Below are 19,213 nucleotides of genomic sequence, written 5' to 3'. Positions count from 1 at the left end.
CGATGCAAGAACTGGAGAGGGCCCTATGAGCGGTGGGAAACAGAAACTGCCCACTCTGGCAATTCAGCCGGATTGTGTATGTCCTGTTCCTTCATGGATAGATAGCCCGTATTATAATACAATATCTATTAATAATCTTACGCCCACCGGCACAAACCATGCATCGTGCGTATGGGGTATTGAATGATGCAGGATCTTTGCGCGGTCCTAGAAAGACCTGGAGATCGGAAAACCATATTCGGCTATCAAACATTCCGATGTATTGGCGTGGATGACTATGCCCAACGTATGGAAACAAATAGTACTATCCAGCTTGACTTTCACTGTGCATCCAGCATCATGAGGTCGTCGTCAATGTCGTCATCAAATTCATCCGCAGCGACGGCTGCACCATTGGAATCACCATTTGCGCCATGTCCATTAGCCAGTACTTCTCGTCGTGCTCTCTCTTCCTCCAACATCTGCTTCTCCCGATGTCGCTCTAAATCTGCCATGCTCCATGTTGAGATACCGTCCTGGTCTTTGGCTTTGAAAGGCTGAGCCATGCCGCGTAGGAAGTTCTTCGCGGTGGCCACAGCCATATCAGTACTGAGGTTAGTCTCACTTTCAAGCATGGCCTGACTGATCCACTTGGGAAGTTGGGTCCGTTTCTTCTGGAATCGCTTGTCAGCGAGAACCATGACTCCATAGTCATCCTTGCCACGAAGGACCCGACCGAGACACTGTGCAGCATGTCTCATCGCGTCGAAAGATAAGAAGTCGTTCTCTCGAATGCGGTAATTTTCTCGAAGAAATTCAAGTCGTGCCTTTAATATTCTCGATTCGGTGTATTGGAATGGTACACCAATGCATATCACGGCACGACCATAGTGATGGTCAAAATCAATACCTTCGGAGACCTTACCTCGGGCGACGCACATTAAGATGGCACCCCTTCCATTACAACAAGCTGTTCGATATGTCTCTAGCGCCAACGAAGACTCCTGCGCATCCGGTGTCTCCACAAGGATCAACTTGTAGTTCCATATAGAATCCAAAATGCCCATGCCCTGCCACATACTGATAATGGACTCCATATACAAATATGAAGGGAAGAAGACGACGATGCCGTCGGGTGTGATTCGCGAGAATTCCAGGACGATGTTCCCGTAATTACGCACCACACCCGGGTCATTACGTATCTGGAACGAGGAGGAAATTTGTGCTTGATCTGAGCCACGAGTAACGACCATGGGTAAGAAAGAACGCCGTGCGAGAGTCATACTGTATGATTCTTGCATGACAGTTGTGAATCCGAGCATCTTAGGATACATTTCAAGAGGCGATAGAGTTCCAGAAGTGATAATGACGGAGCTAAATCGTTCGAACACAGGCTTGATCGCAATAGCTGCGTCCAAGCAGGTAAAATGCAACACAGGGTTCGGAACTGTCGCTGCCTCCGATTCAAAAGGCTCCAGGATTAGGAGGAATCCTTTGTCGTACGTCGAAACTAAAGTCGCAAATGTCGCCACTTCCTGCAGCGGTTGATAGTCTTCTATGTTGATAAGTTCCAGCGTTCGCACGAGTGACGTTAGCCGTTCAGCGCAGAATCGCAAAGGTTTTCGCTCGATATAGGTCAAGTCTTTGACATGAGTTAAGAACGAGGGAGGTGTTTCGGAGATGGTATGAGTGACCTTCATTCGAGTCTTGAGGTATTCGATAAATCTTTTGAGAAAGGAGATAAAATGCTCCGCTCGGCGTATATTGCCCGGTACGGCTTCCTTGAGCAGATCATCAGGGAGGACAGGATTTGAAATAAACTGATCCTCTTCCCTGGCTTGCTCTGCTTCCCGCAGACCCTCAACGAGCTTGGAATATTCACTTTGTAATTTCTCCGCATCCGAACTCTTCATCTCATTGATCTTCCGTTCCAAATTATTTGCTCCCCTGGTGGCTTTCCGCAGCGAATCCTCCGTTATGTCAATACTAAGTGATTCAATGCAGACATTATCGATGTTATGTGCCTCGTCGAAAACCACTATACAGTCTTTCGAAAATTCCCGAGATACTCGCTCTGCAATTTTGGGATCGAGAAGATAGTGATAGGAGTATATTATAACGTTGCAGAATGGCATCATCCGCCTTGCCGAGAAATATGGACATTGTTTGTGGTCTTCGCCGTACTTCAGTAGTCCGTCGAGGGTGAAAACACCTGGAGGTACAAGGTTGTGCGGTTCGAGGAGGTCAAGGTTCTATACCAAGTCACAAATCAACCCATTAATTATCAATCAGTATTTGCATACCTCGTGGTAGACACAGAGCTCAACGTCCTCGCCTCTTTCTTTTTTTTCTTTGACAAAGCCGGCAGTTAAACTCCTGCACCTGGCATCAACGATTGTGCCACTTTTCTCCCTTTTGACAGACGGATGCAGACACAGATTCTTTCGACTAGTAAGCCCCAGAGCACGGAAGTCCTCAGTGTACCCGAGTTGTTCGGTGCGAAATTTCATTAGCGCCTTTAACTCTGCCAAAGCTTTCTCGATTTCCGACATGGTTCGAGAGCAATAGATAAGCTTTCTATGCTCCGGATAATGCATCTGATAGGCGACAATCAAGGATAGCAAAGAAACTGTTTTCCCGGTGCCCGAGGGCATTTCCAGGACACAGTGACCCCCGGCATCGAGGGTCTTCTTGAGGTCGCACATGTAGGCATATTGTTCGGGGTAGATACGAGGATACGGGAAAAGGACAGGAAGGTCACTATCGATAAAAGTTGGAAGGTTAAATCTGACTGAAAAGAGCTTTAGTATGGTGTACTTACTCAATGAAAAATTTCATTGTGACGACCGAGCGACGTGCTCCAAGTTGGGCTACACAGAAGGAAGCTCTCGGACAAGCTTACAACTTAAGACGGAGTTAAGGCCGCGGCCAGACTTCGTGACGAACTTTTCCTTATCGGGACATAATGACACCGTCCCACGTGACCTATCCCGATATGGACGCCGATTATCAAGCCCGCTTTGAAGTAATTGATATTGAGACAATCTCTCACAGTAAAAGCAATAATTCGGGCTGGGAAGTTGTTGACTCTTTGTATCTGAGTGCCCTGGGACTTGCACTCGTATTTCCCCCTTTCTTCCATTTTTCTTCTTTTCCCTTTTCCCTTTTTGTTCACTCCTTTGTTCATATTCACAGCCCACTTACCCCACATTTACTATGAGTAAAAAGTTCAAGTCTCAGGCGTCAAGCAGCCGCGCTGCGAGCACCTTTGGTTCATTTGGTGGATTCTCAAGCTCTTTCTCTGGTTCCGGGAGGGAACCGTCGTCTCTTACTTATGTGGCTGAGCCGCCGGACCTTTCGCAGATATATGAAGCGCAATTGGCAATTGCTTTCAAGAACTTCTTGAAGAAAGATGAAGTAACGAGGACAAAGGCACTGGATGACTTGAGGGATCATGTTTCTACTGTAGAAAGTCGCAGTGGGACCCTCGATGATGGTTTCCTGGAAGCCTGGGTATGTCTGCACCTACACCATGCGGATTGGGGTAATATGTTGATTAAATTTTGTGCCTTGACAGATTAAAATTTACCCCAGAGCATCAATTGATCTGTCTCGTAGAGTGAGGCAAACGGCTCATTCCACACAAGGATCTATTGCTTCTTTAGTGGGAAAGCGAATTGCCCGTTTCTTACCGAAAGTAATTGGGGCATGGCTTGCGGGACTCTATGACAATGATCGATTGGTCCATCGCTCCGCATTTGAGTCCTTCACACGAGTTTTCTCGACTGAAGAAAAGAGAAATAGCGTGTGGAAGATCTACCAGACTTCTATTTTTGATTTTGTAGATGATGTCATCCTCCAGCAGACTCCACAGACTCTTAGTGATGAGAGGACTGTTAAGTCTGATGATGCAGAAGCGAAGTATGCTCGCGTTGTAGGAACTGCTGTTTTACTATTTAATCGAATTATAGGTGCGCTATTATACACCCTATAGTCCCCTGTAAGTGTTCTAACTGGGTGTCAATGCAGGAAATTCGACACGCGAGGTTCTTGAGAAGGATATAGCCACGATTGAAAACCTTCTGGGTAGTAAATCGTTATGGTCCTTATGTTACCATGATGACCCTTTTGTTCGCAGATCGGTCTATGTCCTCCTTCGATCCGCTGTCTCTAAAGACCCAGAGCAGCTTGACTGGAAGCTCATCAGTGCCGCTATCATCGGCAAATCCTTGCATATATCTCAATTAGGATCTTCCTCGGACCTGTCAGAATTGCTGCTGCAGGTGACAGCTGCAAGGCCTCAATTATGGACGGATGACTATACGGGGAAGTCTTCTTCCTCTAAAAGACTCATTCAGTATATCCAGAAAGGTTCGGAGGGTGGTCTAGCCTCCTTCTGGCAAAACCTGTACGAGTTATTGCAGGTTATCCCATCGCAAACTTTAGTAAAAGTTGATGCGAAGCCCACAAATGAAGACAACGTTGAATTGTCGAGCGCCATAAAACTTACTCAATCCTTCCAAGACGGACTGAACTCTAGGGATGAACCTCGGCAGAACCGCGCAGTTGGTTGGAAAGCCTATATTGATACTGGAATGTGGCTCACAAATAAGCTTCCTCGAAATGATCGAGAATCTTTTCTACACGAACGGCTATCTCCCCTTCTAATGCAATACGTCAGGCCTGAGCAAGACCGTTCTGAATGGGAACTTCCTGCTCAGTCAGCCGAAGCTCTCTGCGCTGACTATCTTGATATTTTAGCAACGCATAACCACGAAGGAGAGTTGCATAAGGTGTGGACTGAGCTATCGAACAACCTGCTTGAAGCTGTGAAGCTTTCATCTCCAGAGCAGTCAAAGGACTTCAGGTCGTCACAAGACGCAGTATGTGCTCAGGCCGAACGATTTCTTGCTTTGGAGGCTTCGGTGCTTTCACGTGTAGCCGATACAGATCGCGAATTTAAACTGTTGAAAGTATTCGAGGACACAAACCTGGGGCTGCTTGGAAACTGCTTGGAGGTTCTGCAAACTCGAAACGGCAAGCCGTATGGAGCAGCTGCAGTTGTTGAAGGAATGGTCCAGAAAGTCGCACAGATTGCACAACATTCCCAGGAGCTATTGAGGTTTGTTCAAGACGATGCACCAGAACTTCTAACTTCGCCATCCGCCGATCGTTTGATCTCTATCATCCTGTCTTGCCGTTCATGGGATGGATTTGGCCCAAGTTTCGAGAAAGTCGTTGAAAGAGTAGCACAGTCTGAACCCGAGTCGTCAAATGCGCATGCTGTTCAAAAACTCCTCTCTACACTCGATTTCAAGGAAGTAGATGACAAGAGTGGTCTTGGCTCTCTGATCGCGCGTGCCTTAGACAGGGCTTGTAGAGGTAGCTCTCTACACTGGTCGATTGTTATTGCGGTGCTCCAGAACCAAACGTCTCATGGCGAGCTCACAGAGTCAATATTCTTGTCAATCATTGATGCATTATCAGATGAAAGCAAAGTGTTCGATACCTTACTCGGAGTTTCTCAAATTACAACTACCGTTCCAACTGCATTAAGAGAATTCCAAAGTGGACCCCATGGTTCGAAATTTACAGGAAAGTTGCTTTTCCTCGCTGAGTCTCCATCAGAGGAAGTGGCCGGTCTTGCAGAGTCATTAAGCAGACAAGTGAAGGAATCAGCAGTCAGTGAAACAAGTGCTAGGTCAACTTTTGAAATTCTTCAGCACAATTTCAATAATGTAAACGAGGAATCTCTCTCGTGAGTGCCTTCCTTCCAAAGGAAAAGAATTGATTGATTAATATAAACAGGATTGGGTCTCTATTGAATGTTGCAGAAGACTTTCTGCATAACACCAAGCCCGAGGACCTCCAAAAAGTGGTAAAGGATATCCTACCTTCTCGTCAAAATTGGGAAGATGCCCTCGAGCCCTTCCTTGCACTCCCTCCCCGACTATCAACCGCTATTACAAGTCCGCTTAAAGGGACAGTTCATATCATCGACCGCCATATGTCGGACGAGACTAGAAGGCGCTACGAGACGGTCCCACGCGACTCCAGCCACTGTTCGTCCGCTCTTCGACTCGCCTATTTCACCATTAGAACTCTTTCGTCCTCTGATGTCACGAGTCAGCTTGGTGCAGAAGAGCTTCAAACTCTGTTCTACTACTTGCCTCTGGCCGTACAGCTGATTGACGATGATTTGAGCATCGACAATTGCAATGGCATAACTGGAGTACTGCTTTCCGAGCAACGAGAAGACTATATGGAAATTGTCAATGATGGCCGCAGTTTGATCAATGGATGGGCACACTTGGAAGAATCCGTTGCACCGTCAATCACTGCGTTTTGGGAAAGTAAACTTGAAAACTTAACTGGTACCTCTCCCGCCGACTATCGAGTTGGCGAGGCTTTTGTAAAGATTATGGAGGGTCAGGACTCGACCAATTCCAAGTCATCGGAAGAAGTTGCCAAACTTTGCAAGGATGTGCGAACAGCAAATGCTATCCGCTCGGCTTCTTGGGTGGCGACCTTGCGACACGCCATTCTCTCGAACCCCGCAGGGACACGGCTATGCAATGAACTTGTCGCAGAATCCACAGGATTGAAACCCAATGATGAGCGAAACGATGGTCAGTGAGAGAAATACGTTCATTATTTGTGCAGGCTAACATTGTGTATAGGCCTCCGAAAGCTATCACTGCTCAACCTTCTCGTAGTAGGATCGGAAGAAGTGATTGAGTCTATTCCGACCCAGCGCGTCGTCTTTCTAGTCAAGCACCTCATACAATGTCTGCAGTCGGAGAATATCTCCCTTGGTATCAAGTCTGAGATATTTCAAACCTTGTCATCTGTCTTACCTTGCATTCATGAGATGTATGGTTCGCACTGGGAGGATTGTATGGACGCTCTTAGCACAACTTGGAGGCAAGCCAGTGGCAGCGATGAAGCTTTGCCAGTTCTACTAGGATCCTTCAGACTTTTTGCTCGTCTGAGATCTATTGTAGGCAATGAAGAGAGCAACGACGATGTTAAAGACGCTTGGTCAGATCGAAAGGCCGAGTTGTTCAATGACTTGACAGCAACGATCAACGGATTTGGTCAGTATATGCTCGATGAACGATGGACATATTAAGCTAACGAAACAGACTCTTCTATTACATTCTACCAACCTCGCGATGTCACTGTAGATCTCCTGTGTCGACTGATCAACAGCATATCGATTGAGAGCCTAGAAGACGTGAGCAGGACCTTCCCACTTCTGACTGCGCAGAGCCGCACCGTGCAACGTGCCGCCTATACTGTACTACATCGGTATATTCCAAGTGTTCAAGAGCAGGTTTCTTTTGATGTGGCATTGTCGAAGACAACCGTCAAATTACCTGATGAGCTCCTGTCTCTGTTGCTCGAAGCGCCCACTATGGATTCAATATCCTTATCGTATGGTGATGACAAGGTCTGGTCGGAAATACGATCATATCTTTTAAGCTGGAAGATAGTTTTCGATCATTTCGTTAACGCAGTATGTATATCCGCCGGTGCTTATTGGAATTATATCGTGGCTAACGACAAAAACAGTCTTTTGCTGTGCAAGAGAACTACGTATCTAGCATCAAGGAGAATGATGTTTTGATTCCACTCTTGGAATTCACATTCGACTTCCTCCAACAGTCTCACCAAAAAATGGTGGACGCATCTAAGTTAGATATTCACTCTTTCGAGTTAGACCAGTCGGAATCTCAGGAGAAGGAAATCCAATGGCTCCTCGTCCATCTGTACTTCCTGTGCTTGAGATACCTGGCAAACATGACCAAGAGCTGGTGGATTGACACCAAGAAGCGCACTAAAGGACCGGTGGAAGTCTGGACCGAAAAATACGTAAGCGCGCAGAATAGCATATGTTGAGGCGATGGTATCTAACTGAGTATAGATTTCACCACTGATCGTTGAGGATGCCCTGCGAGGGATTACCGAATGGATGTCAACGCAAGACCCCAACGAAGAGCGGGCGTTGACCGTGAAAATCTCGCCCAAGACTTCTGAAATCATTGCTAGCATTCCAGTGGATGAGGAGTCACCCCCGGTTGCCTTGTCCATATCCCTTCCGCCGGCCTATCCGCTACAACCCGCTTTGGTGGTTGGTCGGAGTCGAGTGTTGGTTGATGAGAGAAAATGGAAGAGCTGGCTTCTTACCATCCAAGGAGTGATCATGTTTGCGAACGGCAACATTGTGGACGGACTGTTGGCCTTCCGGAAGAACGTCCAAGGTGCCTTGAAGGGGCAGAGTGAGTGCGCAATCTGCTACTCCGTCATCTCGACGGACATGCAGACTCCGAACAAGCGATGTGCCACCTGCAAGAACACATTCCACTCGGTGTGTCTGTTCCGATGGTTTAAGAGCAGTAACCAGAGCACTTGTCCGCTGTGCCGGAACAACTTTGTCTATGTATGATGACATATCGATGTATAGTAGTTGGTCTCGTTGGGCATTGAAGTTCCGAACAAGATCTCTTTGCTCTTTGTTATAGAGAAAAGGGGGTCACATTCCATATTACCTATGGCCTTATGGGGCATGTATGATATATCTCGATCAGCTTATAGAAAGGTCACAGTTACTAAGAAGTACTCTTCTGTATTCCATCTTCTCTGTCCTCTTCTACCAGCATCAATATGATTCTCCTAGTGATGCTCAGTCTTGGCAGATTAGGCCTGGATACCATTAGTAGGATGGTAGCCCACAGTGAGGGATAGATAACGTAGTTGATTTAGTGCTACTCGATCCTTAGCATAAATAACGTCATAGTTCAATTTGTGTATTTCTTGCTGACATGAAGGGTTTCATAAATGGGCATAAGTCGGCCTTAATGAAGAGTTTAAATCGGTCAACCCCACCGCCCGCCGCACTCCCCTCACAAAGAACTTGTTTCCCCCGACATGTCAGCTTCCCAGATCCCCAACCTCAATACTCTTCGTCGAGGTGGCGGTCGGGGTCGTTTCAGAGGACGCGGAGGTGCCGATGGCAGTCTTTCTGATGGGGGGCATGGACCGCGCGGGACAACGAGCAAAGACCGTGTGGTTCAAGGTACTGACAATGACGCCAGTGTCTCCCGGCTGAGTGCGGTGGCATTGGGTTATTTGCACGATCCTTTTGCGAAGACCGTACTTGGTCCGAGTTTCGAGACGAGAAGGTTGCCAATTATCAACAGAGGTAACCGATGCTCAGTATACCGTTTAACGACCGTCGATATTCATTCCATTTAACCGCCTGCAGGTACTTACGTCCGAACCACCGCGATCGACCACCTTGTTACCCAATTCCTCTCCCAGTTGCCCCAGACAAAGAAACAAATTATATCCCTCGGTGCCGGTACAGACACACGCGCCTTCCGACTCTTTGCATCGCAGTCTCCCTCGAATCTGATCTATCACGAGGTTGATTTCGCCGTCAACACAGCCGCCAAGATTAAGTTTATTCGCTCAACGCCTCTCCTCCAACGGGCACTGGGCATTGGGCGACCGGAAGACGCCACAATTTCCGATGCTGGGGATGCGCTGCATACGGATGCGTATCATCTCCACCCGTTGGATCTGCGCTGTCTGAAGCGCGTACCGGTCACCTTAGATGCGGCGCAGGCTGACTCAAGGGTACACCTGCGGGGGGTGGACACGACGCTACCTACACTTTTGATCTCGGAGTGCTGCCTGGTATATCTCTCTCCGAGTGAAGCAGCAGATGTCGTAGGTTACTTTACGGAAACTTTGTTTCCCGGTACAGGTAGTAAGTCAAATGCTGATACTGCTGGTGACGCCGGGAGAACTGAGTCAGCGACACCACTCGGCCTGATTCTCTACGAGCCCATTCGTCCGGACGATGCTTTCGGACGGACAATGGTATCCAACCTTGCGACGCGCGGGATCCAGTTGCAAACGCTCCATCAGTACGCATCACTAGCGGCGCAGCGAAAACGATTGCGAGAACAAGGCTTCAGCGGGGGCCAAGTCGCGGCAGACGTGGATTTCATCTGGGAACGATGGGTGAGTGAAGAGGAAAAGGAGAGGGTATCCGGACTCGAGATGCTGGACGAGATGGAAGAATGGAGATTGCTGGCGCAACATTATTGTATCGCGTGGGGCTGGCGCGAGGGGTCTATAGGAGTGTTTGACGGGTGGAGAGGGATTGAGGGACAGTCAGCGGATTGACCCAGCAGGCTGACTATTGCCATGCCTTGGAAGTCGACGATATCCACTAGCGTCGAATGGCATGACTTGGATGGTGGTGGTTGCGTGCATTGGCACCAGTGGAATCCTTAGGGCCAAGCACACGGTACTGCTGCCTACTCCACACTGTCTCTCAGAAACTATCGAACAATTAGCCGAATGCTACCCAGCGAAAGTAGTGTCCAAACAGAGTTTGGCCGGTCTCTTTCCACCATTGGCCCCCTTTTCCAACGCTGCCATTCGGATCCATTCTTTCGCATTGGTTTGCCCTCAACGCTGCTTTGTGGGAAAACTTGCAGTTGTCGGTGTCGCTCTGCTGATCTTTGTAGAATTGTGTGGTCTGGACCATGTTTCTTGACGATCAGCACCTGTCATTGGGGTTCCCTTCCAATTAACATATCCAAGCACAACACAAATCAATTTACATGATACTTGACATCTGATAGATCTGCTGTCAATTGAAAGGCTCCTTACGGAGGGTGCAACGTGACAGCCTTGTCAACCCCAACATTTCAATTAATTAATTAATCAATCAATCAACTAATTAATTTAAAAAACTTCAGGTCACCCAATGAGTGAGACAAAAAGGGTCCTCGTCCAAAAAAATTGCATCAATCAAACAGGGTTAACGAAATATCCCCACGGACCAAGTGGATCCTCTTATCACGAACTGTCGGGGCCAAAGGACGAAGTGCCGACGATGATTGGTTTTACCCCTGACCCGTTTGCCTTTTCCAGGCGGAGTCACATCCCAATGCAGTTTAAGGCGACTTCAATAGCTTCGAGGTTATCCCAAATGGGTAATCCTCTAGTCTATTGAAGGTTGCAAAAAGCGTGAACCACCGCATGCCCGGGATCCCTTTTTGGTCCTGCCTCTGCCTCTTCCTCTCCTCCTCCTCTTCTTCTTCCTCTTTTCCTTTTCCTTTTCTTTTCTCTTTCTCCCATCGTCAGGATCCGAATCTCGCCTGTGGGTGGTGGTGTTTCCTCACTTTCAGTCATTCTTTTAATACTCACCCTAGTCTTTCGTTTCTTGACCTACTTCCGTAGCGTCAACCACCCTCTCTACCCGGTCCGAACAACGATCAGTACCGTATATAAATTCTATATATATATATAAAGCAATACAACTAGTCCGAAATGAAGCTCACTATTGCATCGTCCGTACTTCTCGGCCTCATTGCCGCCGTTGAAGCTGCAAAGCACGGACATGGGCACATCCACAGTCACCAACGCGATGTGAACTCTGCCGCAGAAGTGGAGGCGCCTCTGGAGAAGCGAGGAGGGAGTTGTGAATTTCCCAAAGATGCCGGTTTGGTGGCCGTCACTCCGAACCTCAAGAATGCCGGTTGGGCCATGAGCCCGGATCAGCCATGTAAGCCGGGTAATTACTGCCCGTATGCTTGTCCTCCTGGTCAGGTATCAATGCAGTGGGATCCTGAGGCTACCTCGTATAGTTACCCCATGTCAATGGTGAGTGTCCCGTGTTGATGTTGTGACCGAAGTTTATACTGATGGATTTGGTAGAATGGCGGTCTCTACTGTGATGAAGATGGTAAAATCCAGAAGCCATTCCCTAACAAGCCCTATTGTCAGGATGGTACCGGCGCTGTGGGCGCGCGCAATAAGTGCAAAAGCCAGGTCTCGTTCTGTCAGACTGTCTTGCCTGGCAATGAAGCCATGCTGATTCCGACCCTGGTCGAGGAGCTGGCCACGCTCGCTGTGCCTGATCTCAGCTACTGGTGTGAGACTGCCGCCCAGTAAGTACTCCGATTACTGCATGCAACAGCATATCCTGACAACCCTAGCTTCTATATCAACCCTCCTGGTTACGATCCCGAGACCGCGTGTGTCTGGGGTACCTCAGACGAGCCCTTAGGCAACTGGACGCCTTATGTTGCCGGTGCAAATACCGACGGCGACGGAAACACTTTCGTCAAGATTGGTTGGAACCCGATCTACCTGGAGCCGACCACTCCCTTCCGTGACGTGGTGCCCGACTACGGAGTCGAGATTGAGTGCGAGGGTGATGGCTGCAATGGTCTGCCATGCAAGATCGACCCGGCGGTTAATGACGTCAATGAAGTTACTGGTAGCTCTTCAAAGGGCGCCGGTGGCGGTGCCTTCTGTGTCGTGACGGTGCCTAAGGGCGAGAAAGCCAATATTGTCGTGTTTGAAAAGAGTGGCAGCAGTGGTGGTCAATCTTCGTCGTCCACGCCCGTTTCCACTAGCTCCAGCACTGTCAGCAGCAGCTCTTCCTCCTCCACTGTCAAGACCACGAGCAGCACTAGTACCACAAGCAGCACTAGCACTACCACTTCGACAACTCCCTCCACCACACCTACATCCACAACAGTGTCCGAAACGAGCAGCGTTTCTAGTACCCCAAGCTTGACCCCAACGGCCACTTCAACTCTCATCTCAACCCCCGGTGTGACCCCCTCTTCCGGCTGGGTTTCTAGCTCGATTCTGGCCTCGAGCGGCTGGCCTGTCCAAAGCCCACAGGTGCTGGCTGAGACTGATGCCCAATCGTATGCGATGTCCACCGACGGAGCAGCTGCGTCATCCCCCTCTCCGACGCAAGTCGACAAGGAAAATGCGGCACCCGCTGCTGGCGCGTCGATGTTGAGCTTGGTCATTGGTCTCATCGCCGCTATGGTGCTATAGACACCACGTAAGACGGAACCTTTCGTCACCCTTTTCACTTCTCACTATTCTTTTTTTTTATTACCTTCTTAACTCCGGGATACCCGTTTACGATTTGATGTTTCTGTGTCTTTATTATTGATTGACTGACTGATTGTATACGATTCGCTCTTCAGCATTTCATACGATTGATGGGTGGACACTTTTATTATATTCTAAGTGAGAACTTATACTACTACTATAGTGTACAATACTATTGTATGCTTTTGAAAATAATGTTTAAATATTGAATTCTGGAATTCAGAGTTAATCACAGCGTCTCTGGAATGATCCTGTTCACTAGCCCTAAGGCAAGATCCAGCTTCACCCAAGTAAAGCTCTTCAATAACATCCATTATATTCCTTCCACAAAGCCAGAAAGGTAATTTCCAAACCCATTAATGAATACGATTGCAGTGAAAAGCCAAACAAAGAAAAGCATCATGAATGAATTTCGCAACCCTCCCCGTTATATATTAGTAACCTTTCCCTCCAACTGAAGTCGATTCTTGTTCTCGTCTACTAGGCCCTTTCAAAGAACTATATGACAACTGGGAATCACCACCCTGCATTTATAATGGCTTCCTTTTGATCTTTCTTTCACTTGCCCATTGAGCCCATCCTAAGCACTCTTCTGCATCCACTAGGCGTGGAGACAGCAATAGTGGAATAGGCTCCTCATTACTATATATACAGCATGATAATCGCTTTCATGATTACCAGACACCTGCTGTCCCTCGATCTATCGCCGACTCTTCACAAGCATATAACCTTGTGGCCCATGTAATGTCAAACAATACCCTTCCCAGCTTGGGGTCGCCACAACGAACAAGCTCAAGTTCCCGGAAGTAACTTTTGGGCTTGAAATTCGGCAATATCACCTTAGGCAACAATGTTACTTGCAATCACTCTCTGAGCCGAGCAGATTCTTCACCTGCCTTTGTCTGAAGTCACTCGAGGTCCAAGTGGCAGATTATGAAATGGATCATGCCGGAGGTGCTGTGCTGGGCATCAGATTGGACAGATTTTGAGAAAAGCTGCCCGGGCTGCCATAGACACCGCTGGGTTCACTTTATGATTGGGCTATCACATCGGCCAACAGCTTTGTAGATATGGGGTTCACTAGTCTGGCTCAATTGACTGTGCACGCTCAGCTCGGCGAGGCTATCCTCGTGACTGAAATTGCAGGAAGCATCCAGTATAATTGTCATGATATCTATAGCGCCGCAGAGAGCTATGCAACCTATACGTGGTTCAGGTATCTTGGCATATCATTGCTTCACCTACAGAGATTATGAACCCAAAGAAGCATGTAGCCTAGCAGAGAGCATATCAACAGCGTCTGCCGCCGGACGGTATATAGCTAGCCAAAGTTGGAACGAGATCCTGGAACGAAACATTGGCGTATCTCCTGCAATCTATCAAAGAGCGAAAGCATTTCACATCGACTGGTTCCTGGAATTGATAAGATCCTTCTAACAAGGTTTACTAGCTGGCCTTCTCAATGTGCTTCCCCTTCCATCCTCAAACGGATGGGCAGACAGAACGCACAAATCAAACAATTAGAATTATGATCCGACATCTCCGTGATGAGAGCCTTCTATTGGCACTTGAAATAGGCAACCAATTGGGCCATCGATTTAAAAAGGGCAGAAAGGGTCGAACCTGAGGGTAAAGGGTTTAAAAGCGCCGTCGAAGTCATGATGACACCTCCGTTCAACTTGTTACTTCGCCGTCATCGTCCCAGGATGTTGGATGGTTGAACCACATACCTTTTACATCGACTATCAATAGTCCGCCAAATGCGTCCAGCACAGGTCTCACATAAACTGCTTTCCGGTGTCAACACCAGGCCGTCTAGAAACCTGGTTCGTCGCTCTATCGGTGGCTATAAAGGTCCTGAATGATCAAACCTGGTGATGGTGGCAATCAAGATATCCAGTCTCCACCGATGATCTTAAACAGTCTCCGAAGGACATCGGTATCACTTCCCTTACACTTAGAAAAGTGGTCGATCAACCGCAGATGGCCAATGGAGAGAAAACAGTAGTGCGATGTTTCCAGGAGCATATCTGACAATCGTGGAGCAGTATACCAAACATACTGGCGCCAGTCACGGTATTGGGAGGCTTTAGAACAGTCAATCCAGAGGACTAAGGATTGCGAAAATTTCATTTGGCGTCAGCATTTCTAAGGCCCTGTGCTACGTATGGGACGTTCAAGGAGTACAAGAACATCGCTGCAGAGTAGCTTAAGGACTTCCTCTCAGCGCGGCCGAAAGACACTCTGGCTCTTGAAAGTTGGTCAGATTCAGGATATTACCAGCTGTTACAGAGCAACATGGTTTAGGAGTCCTTTCTATCAGAGAACTGTGTTGTAAATGGTGATGCTCCAAGGAACAAGATTATCAGTCCCCACCCTCCCCTCTTGCTTGCTTCATCCCCTTTCTCATAGTCTACACGCCATCGTCTCATTCAATCCCAAAGGAATTCGTCTCGCGGACAGCGGGACTTTCGGCTCTCATACACGACAGCTAGCACGGAAGTATGTCGCTATCACTAACGGCCAACTGCAGGAAATTACTACATCTACAATAGATGCATTCGCGGAATGCAAGAAAGGCCGTCGTAGTAAGCATGCGCCAGCAGTTGATATGCAGGAGGCTGCACAGGGTGTTGCATGGGTTAAACAGAACCCTGATGCCGATCTAAACGTGACAGCTCTTCGGAGTAGTTGTACATACTTTCCAACTTCAGTTTAACAGCAACAGAGATGCTGGCAAGCAAGCCTGCAGCCAAGGAGGGAGCTGGAGAAGGGGCTAAAGGTGGAGGCAAGGGAAAGCAAGGTTTCGGATAATGACAACGACAACTGCTTATATAGGTCGGTATACCCTCTAAAAGCCTTTGTGGGGTTCCTACTATACATCATACTGGTATACAATCTTCGCAACAGTTACCTGCCTAAGAATGATTCGTTCAAGTCTATTGAGCATCCAAAGTTCTGAAAGACCTTCCTTTGAAACTGCAGCTTCACTCGCAGCTCTTGTCTCTTATCGGATCTGCACTTCTTCTTATACCCGTTTGGCTTGGTGTTTTTATTGGCTACTGGTGGTCATGTCCGTGCGACCTTGATTTATGGGCTACCTCAATCTTGTTGGCACCGCAAACCAGGCCCAGGATGTATCCGAAGGAGACGAAGGCTGGCCTGGGAGACTTTTTCCTACCTTACAGCTTCAACAGAAATGCCTACAGGCATAATATCAATAGCCGTGACAGTTGCCAGCGCAACTTGCTGTGAATGCCATCATTGGAATTAGGCTTTATCCACAGTCCACCTGGTGTCCGGCACTGGAAAGACACATTGGCTGCTGAGAGTCCTGTCCGCCCCCTTGCGCTACATATATCACGTCACTGGCAAGCAGTACAAGTTCCTCATCTCAGCATCGCTGAAGGAACTAGCCGATGATGACACTGCCTTGACCATGAATGAGTGAGCCACTCACATGCTGTACCACAAGAAGTCGCTTAGTGTACCCAGGAATTAATCAAGCTGTCAACATCTCCTCTTCAAGCAGATGAGGCCAGACGAAGCTCATGTTACAAGTAAAGCCAACAAGGATCTCATTCAAGCAAACGCAATTTACACTGAAGACAAGATTACCTGGGACACAGCCGGGAGTCAACCGCCAAGGAGCTATTCATCAACTATTATGAAGAATAATATGGATAAGCACAAAATGGAAATCGCCTTTTCATGCGTCCTCATAGACTTCCATAAGAGACAGATCGACTGTCCACATTGCATCCCGGATAAGCATATAGTTTATTATAAGCTCACTCTGGGTTGCGTCATCCTACAGATAATTGACCTACAGAGCAATGAGCTATGGGAGAAACCCGGGTCACACAGCATATTTTTGGTCTACTTCCAAGAATATTGTGATAGCGAGGAGACCAAAACTGTTACTGGATAGGCCTTCGAAAAACCACTAAGGCTCTACGGAAGACCGAGCTTAACAAACATATATCGTGGTTGGCACTTGAGGGCACAACCCCATAGAGTTACTAGGATATGTACGGAGGGCTACAAGGAACTATCCCGAAGATTTAGAGAGATGATCGGCAAGCGGTTTGAATCCGTGGATCTTCTGGAACGTTTCAAAAATGTCACTGGTGTATCGGTACTCCGAGTTAATCAACCGAACCTGTATTATGTCCGTGATTTACGTCCTCGGGGCAAGTCATACGGCGTGGGAGGCCCATTGGACTGCGCTTCTCAAAACTCTACCTAGCTGAGATAAAGCTCGTGGAGCCATCACCGGTTGCTCCTGTGTAAGATGCGTACTAGGAGAGATATTGAGATTGATATGCAGACACTCAATGCACTGCCAATAGATGCATCTGTTCTGGAAAGCCTTACATCATATATTCTTCCAGATGTATCTAATACTCTGGATGCGGAAGGTGTTATAGAGGAGAGTGAGGCTATCTCTTTGAAGCAAAGGAACCACAAAAACCTTCTAGATGTTCGCTGTGATACATCAAAAAGTCCCTCTCTAAACAAATGGAGAATGCCAAGCTTATGGGAGTGCTTCTTTGATGTGTCCAGGCACATCTCACACGCAGCCAAAACCGATGATATAACCAGGATCAATCAAAGGGCCGAATACACCCAGAATAAGACATTGATACCGAAGGCCGAAGAGTGGAAAAGATGGCTAACGTCATCAATTCCAGACGTTATTGCAGACATCAAGGTAGAGGCAGTTTTTCGAGACCAACTCAAGCTCCTGCCTAGTCATAGTAAGCGAGTCAACCTGACCTTTCCTAATGTCATTCATGAGTAGTGTAGCATGGCCATGAGAATAGCAAGGATGATGTTTCCGTTGTTTATTGATGAGAACCCAATCATCGACCGGGTTCGAGATTGACTCTGCTACCCTCGTCAGCAGCGAAGGAATTTTCTGGCGGAATATGAGAAATCCCTTCCTTGACAGCGACTTTTGACTCAGGATATTTGGCGGCTCGTTCCCCCTGCCTGTCGAAAGGATCCGAACGGAGTTGAAAATCGCCATTAAAGCCGAAGTGGGACATAGAGTACGTGCATACCATTCGCCACAATGACTCCCTTCGTCGCCGTCGTCACCTCCGACTAGTTGCTCTACATAGTTAAACCATACTTGCCGAGAATTATCTTCGCTTTCTTGACAACTCCTCTTTGCTCCCACCCGTGCCTCTAACTTGATCAATGCAAGGTTACAACAGATCTCACCGGCTTCAGAGTGTTCTAGATTGACCATTCCCAAGTGACCTTATCGTATCCCTCATTCGGAAGAGACCTGGGGACATGAAACTGTCCTTGAAAACTTATCCTACCAACAGGAACCGGGAGTTCTACGGTTGTTTCCTGGATTTCCCTGTCACTGATCGAAACGTGAAATCCCAAATCAACGATCGACGCTCCTTCTATGGTTCTGCGGTATCCTGGCGAAAAGCAACAAAGTGTACATCGCCGCACAACACAAATGGCGTAACGGCCCGGCGCCATATGTCATTGACGAATGTATCAATACCTACCGGAACATGCAGAGAGCCTTGAAGGATGAGGAAGCCGACCAAATGAAAAACATGCGTGAGGCAGTTGAACAAGCCCAACGCGAGGAACGTGAAAACAGACGCAAGCTCAGAGTAGCGAGAAAACATACCTTAAGAGGACGACGGACAGCTAGAAGTCGAGCGACATGCAGTTCGGCGCCAGGAAAATACTGATGTACAAGCAGCTGCATTTCGTGAAAGTCTAGGGCCTCTACGGGAGGACAAAAATACCAGGGAGGATGAGCAATTCTTGCTCAATGAGTTTTGTTGAGATTACCTTGCGTTTGACCCAATCCTAAGCTATGGGGGAAACAATCCGAGCTAGTTTACCAGGCCCTTCGCAGCGACAGACCCTTTTCCCAAGGAGAGAGTACATATATTGCCATGGTGACTTTGAGAGAATAGGAAATTAGGATAGGGGGTCTTAATCGCGAAAGCATGTATGAAGAGAATAAACGAACTGCACCCTGCTTTTGGAAAACCTGGCATTATACAAGGAGAATCCAACCTGTAGTGAAAAAAAGTTCTTCAAGTGCTACGCTAACGCGACGATATATCGATATACCTATAGTGCCAGCACAAACGCCCCCAAATATATATATATATATATATATATATCTAGTGTACACAAACAAATAGTTCTAGGAACTGATAGGATGTAGGGTCTACTTATCGGTATTTTAATATGAATGAACCAACGCGGGTTTTATCAAAAACATGTTTTAGAAAACCTGCATTGAGCT

At 47.6% G+C, this 19,213-nt stretch overlaps 5 protein-coding genes across 5 annotated transcripts; 4 read left to right on the top strand and 1 right to left on the bottom strand.

Annotated features, from left to right (window-relative positions):
- Positions 1–84: 84 nt before the first annotated feature.
- BDV27DRAFT_95904 (TFIIH/NER complex ATP-dependent 5'-3' DNA helicase subunit RAD3) lies at positions 85–2,889 on the bottom strand. Its single transcript, XM_032078051.1, has 3 exons — positions 2,801–2,889; positions 2,283–2,739; positions 85–2,231 (listed from the first exon to the last, which is right to left on the bottom strand). The coding sequence occupies exons 1-3, from the start codon at positions 2,815–2,817 to the stop codon at positions 321–323; spliced, it is 2,385 nt and encodes a 794-aa protein (XP_031929151.1). The 5' UTR covers positions 2,818–2,889; the 3' UTR covers positions 85–320.
- A 135-nt stretch (positions 2,890–3,024) lies between these two features.
- On the top strand, positions 3,025–8,598 carry BDV27DRAFT_125811 (ubiquitin-protein ligase RKR1). Its single transcript, XM_032066417.1, has 8 exons — positions 3,025–3,492; positions 3,557–3,950; positions 4,009–5,737; positions 5,788–6,608; positions 6,660–7,076; positions 7,125–7,498; positions 7,555–7,854; positions 7,907–8,598. The coding sequence occupies exons 1-8, from the start codon at positions 3,196–3,198 to the stop codon at positions 8,426–8,428; spliced, it is 4,854 nt and encodes a 1,617-aa protein (XP_031929150.1). The 5' UTR covers positions 3,025–3,195; the 3' UTR covers positions 8,429–8,598.
- A 199-nt stretch (positions 8,599–8,797) lies between these two features.
- ppm1 (protein C-terminal leucine carboxyl O-methyltransferase ppm1) lies at positions 8,798–10,698 on the top strand. The gene is made up of 2 exons (XM_032066416.1): positions 8,798–9,184; positions 9,248–10,698. The coding sequence occupies exons 1-2, from the start codon at positions 8,911–8,913 to the stop codon at positions 10,174–10,176; spliced, it is 1,203 nt and encodes a 400-aa protein (XP_031929149.1). The 5' UTR covers positions 8,798–8,910; the 3' UTR covers positions 10,177–10,698.
- On the top strand, positions 10,081–10,698 carry BDV27DRAFT_95888 (uncharacterized protein). Its single transcript, XM_032078050.1, has one exon. It carries the CDS (start codon positions 10,238–10,240, stop codon positions 10,550–10,552), a length of 315 nt encoding a protein of 104 aa, XP_031929148.1. The 5' UTR covers positions 10,081–10,237; the 3' UTR covers positions 10,553–10,698.
- A 326-nt stretch (positions 10,699–11,024) lies between these two features.
- On the top strand, positions 11,025–13,057 carry BDV27DRAFT_125807 (SUN domain-containing protein). The gene is made up of 3 exons (XM_032066415.1): positions 11,025–11,664; positions 11,719–11,951; positions 12,000–13,057. Exons 1-3 carry the CDS (start codon positions 11,332–11,334, stop codon positions 12,856–12,858), a joined length of 1,425 nt encoding a protein of 474 aa, XP_031929147.1. The 5' UTR covers positions 11,025–11,331; the 3' UTR covers positions 12,859–13,057.
- Positions 13,058–19,213: the final 6,156 nt, after the last annotated feature.

Source organism: Aspergillus caelatus (assembly GCF_009193585.1).
Source record: "Aspergillus caelatus strain CBS 763.97 unplaced genomic scaffold BDV27scaffold_57, whole genome shotgun sequence".
NCBI lineage: Eukaryota > Fungi > Ascomycota > Eurotiomycetes > Eurotiales > Aspergillaceae > Aspergillus > Aspergillus caelatus.
The sequence above is the reverse complement of the archived record's forward strand: the minus strand, read 5'-3'. Positions and strand labels throughout refer to the sequence as shown.

What these genes read in the sequence shown, in the direction of transcription:
- BDV27DRAFT_125807 (XM_032066415.1), top strand. Translation starts at nt 11,332, where the DNA reads ATGAAGCTCACTATTGCATCGTCCGTACTTCTCGGCCTCATTGCCGCC. An exon ending in ATAGTTACCCCATGTCAATG is followed by an intron (nt 11,665 to 11,718) that starts GTGAGTGTCCCG and finishes TGGATTTGGTAG; the next exon opens with AATGGCGGTCTCTACTGTGA. An exon ending in TGGTGTGAGACTGCCGCCCA is followed by an intron (nt 11,952 to 11,999) that starts GTAAGTACTCCG and finishes TGACAACCCTAG; the next exon opens with CTTCTATATCAACCCTCCTG.
- BDV27DRAFT_95904 (XM_032078051.1), bottom strand. An exon ending in AGCTCTGTGTCTACCACGAG is followed by an intron (nt 2,232 to 2,282) that starts GTATGCAAATAC and finishes GACTTGGTATAG; the next exon opens with AACCTTGACCTCCTCGAACC.
- BDV27DRAFT_95888 (XM_032078050.1), top strand. Translation starts at nt 10,238, where the DNA reads ATGACTTGGATGGTGGTGGTTGCGTGCATTGGCACCAGTGGAATCCTT.
- BDV27DRAFT_125811 (XM_032066417.1), top strand. Translation starts at nt 3,196, where the DNA reads ATGAGTAAAAAGTTCAAGTCTCAGGCGTCAAGCAGCCGCGCTGCGAGC. An exon ending in ACTATTTAATCGAATTATAG is followed by an intron (nt 3,951 to 4,008) that starts GTGCGCTATTAT and finishes GTGTCAATGCAG; the next exon opens with GAAATTCGACACGCGAGGTT. An exon ending in TCGATCATTTCGTTAACGCA is followed by an intron (nt 7,499 to 7,554) that starts GTATGTATATCC and finishes CGACAAAAACAG; the next exon opens with TCTTTTGCTGTGCAAGAGAA.
- ppm1 (XM_032066416.1), top strand. Translation starts at nt 8,911, where the DNA reads ATGTCAGCTTCCCAGATCCCCAACCTCAATACTCTTCGTCGAGGTGGC. An exon ending in GTTGCCAATTATCAACAGAG is followed by an intron (nt 9,185 to 9,247) that starts GTAACCGATGCT and finishes AACCGCCTGCAG; the next exon opens with GTACTTACGTCCGAACCACC.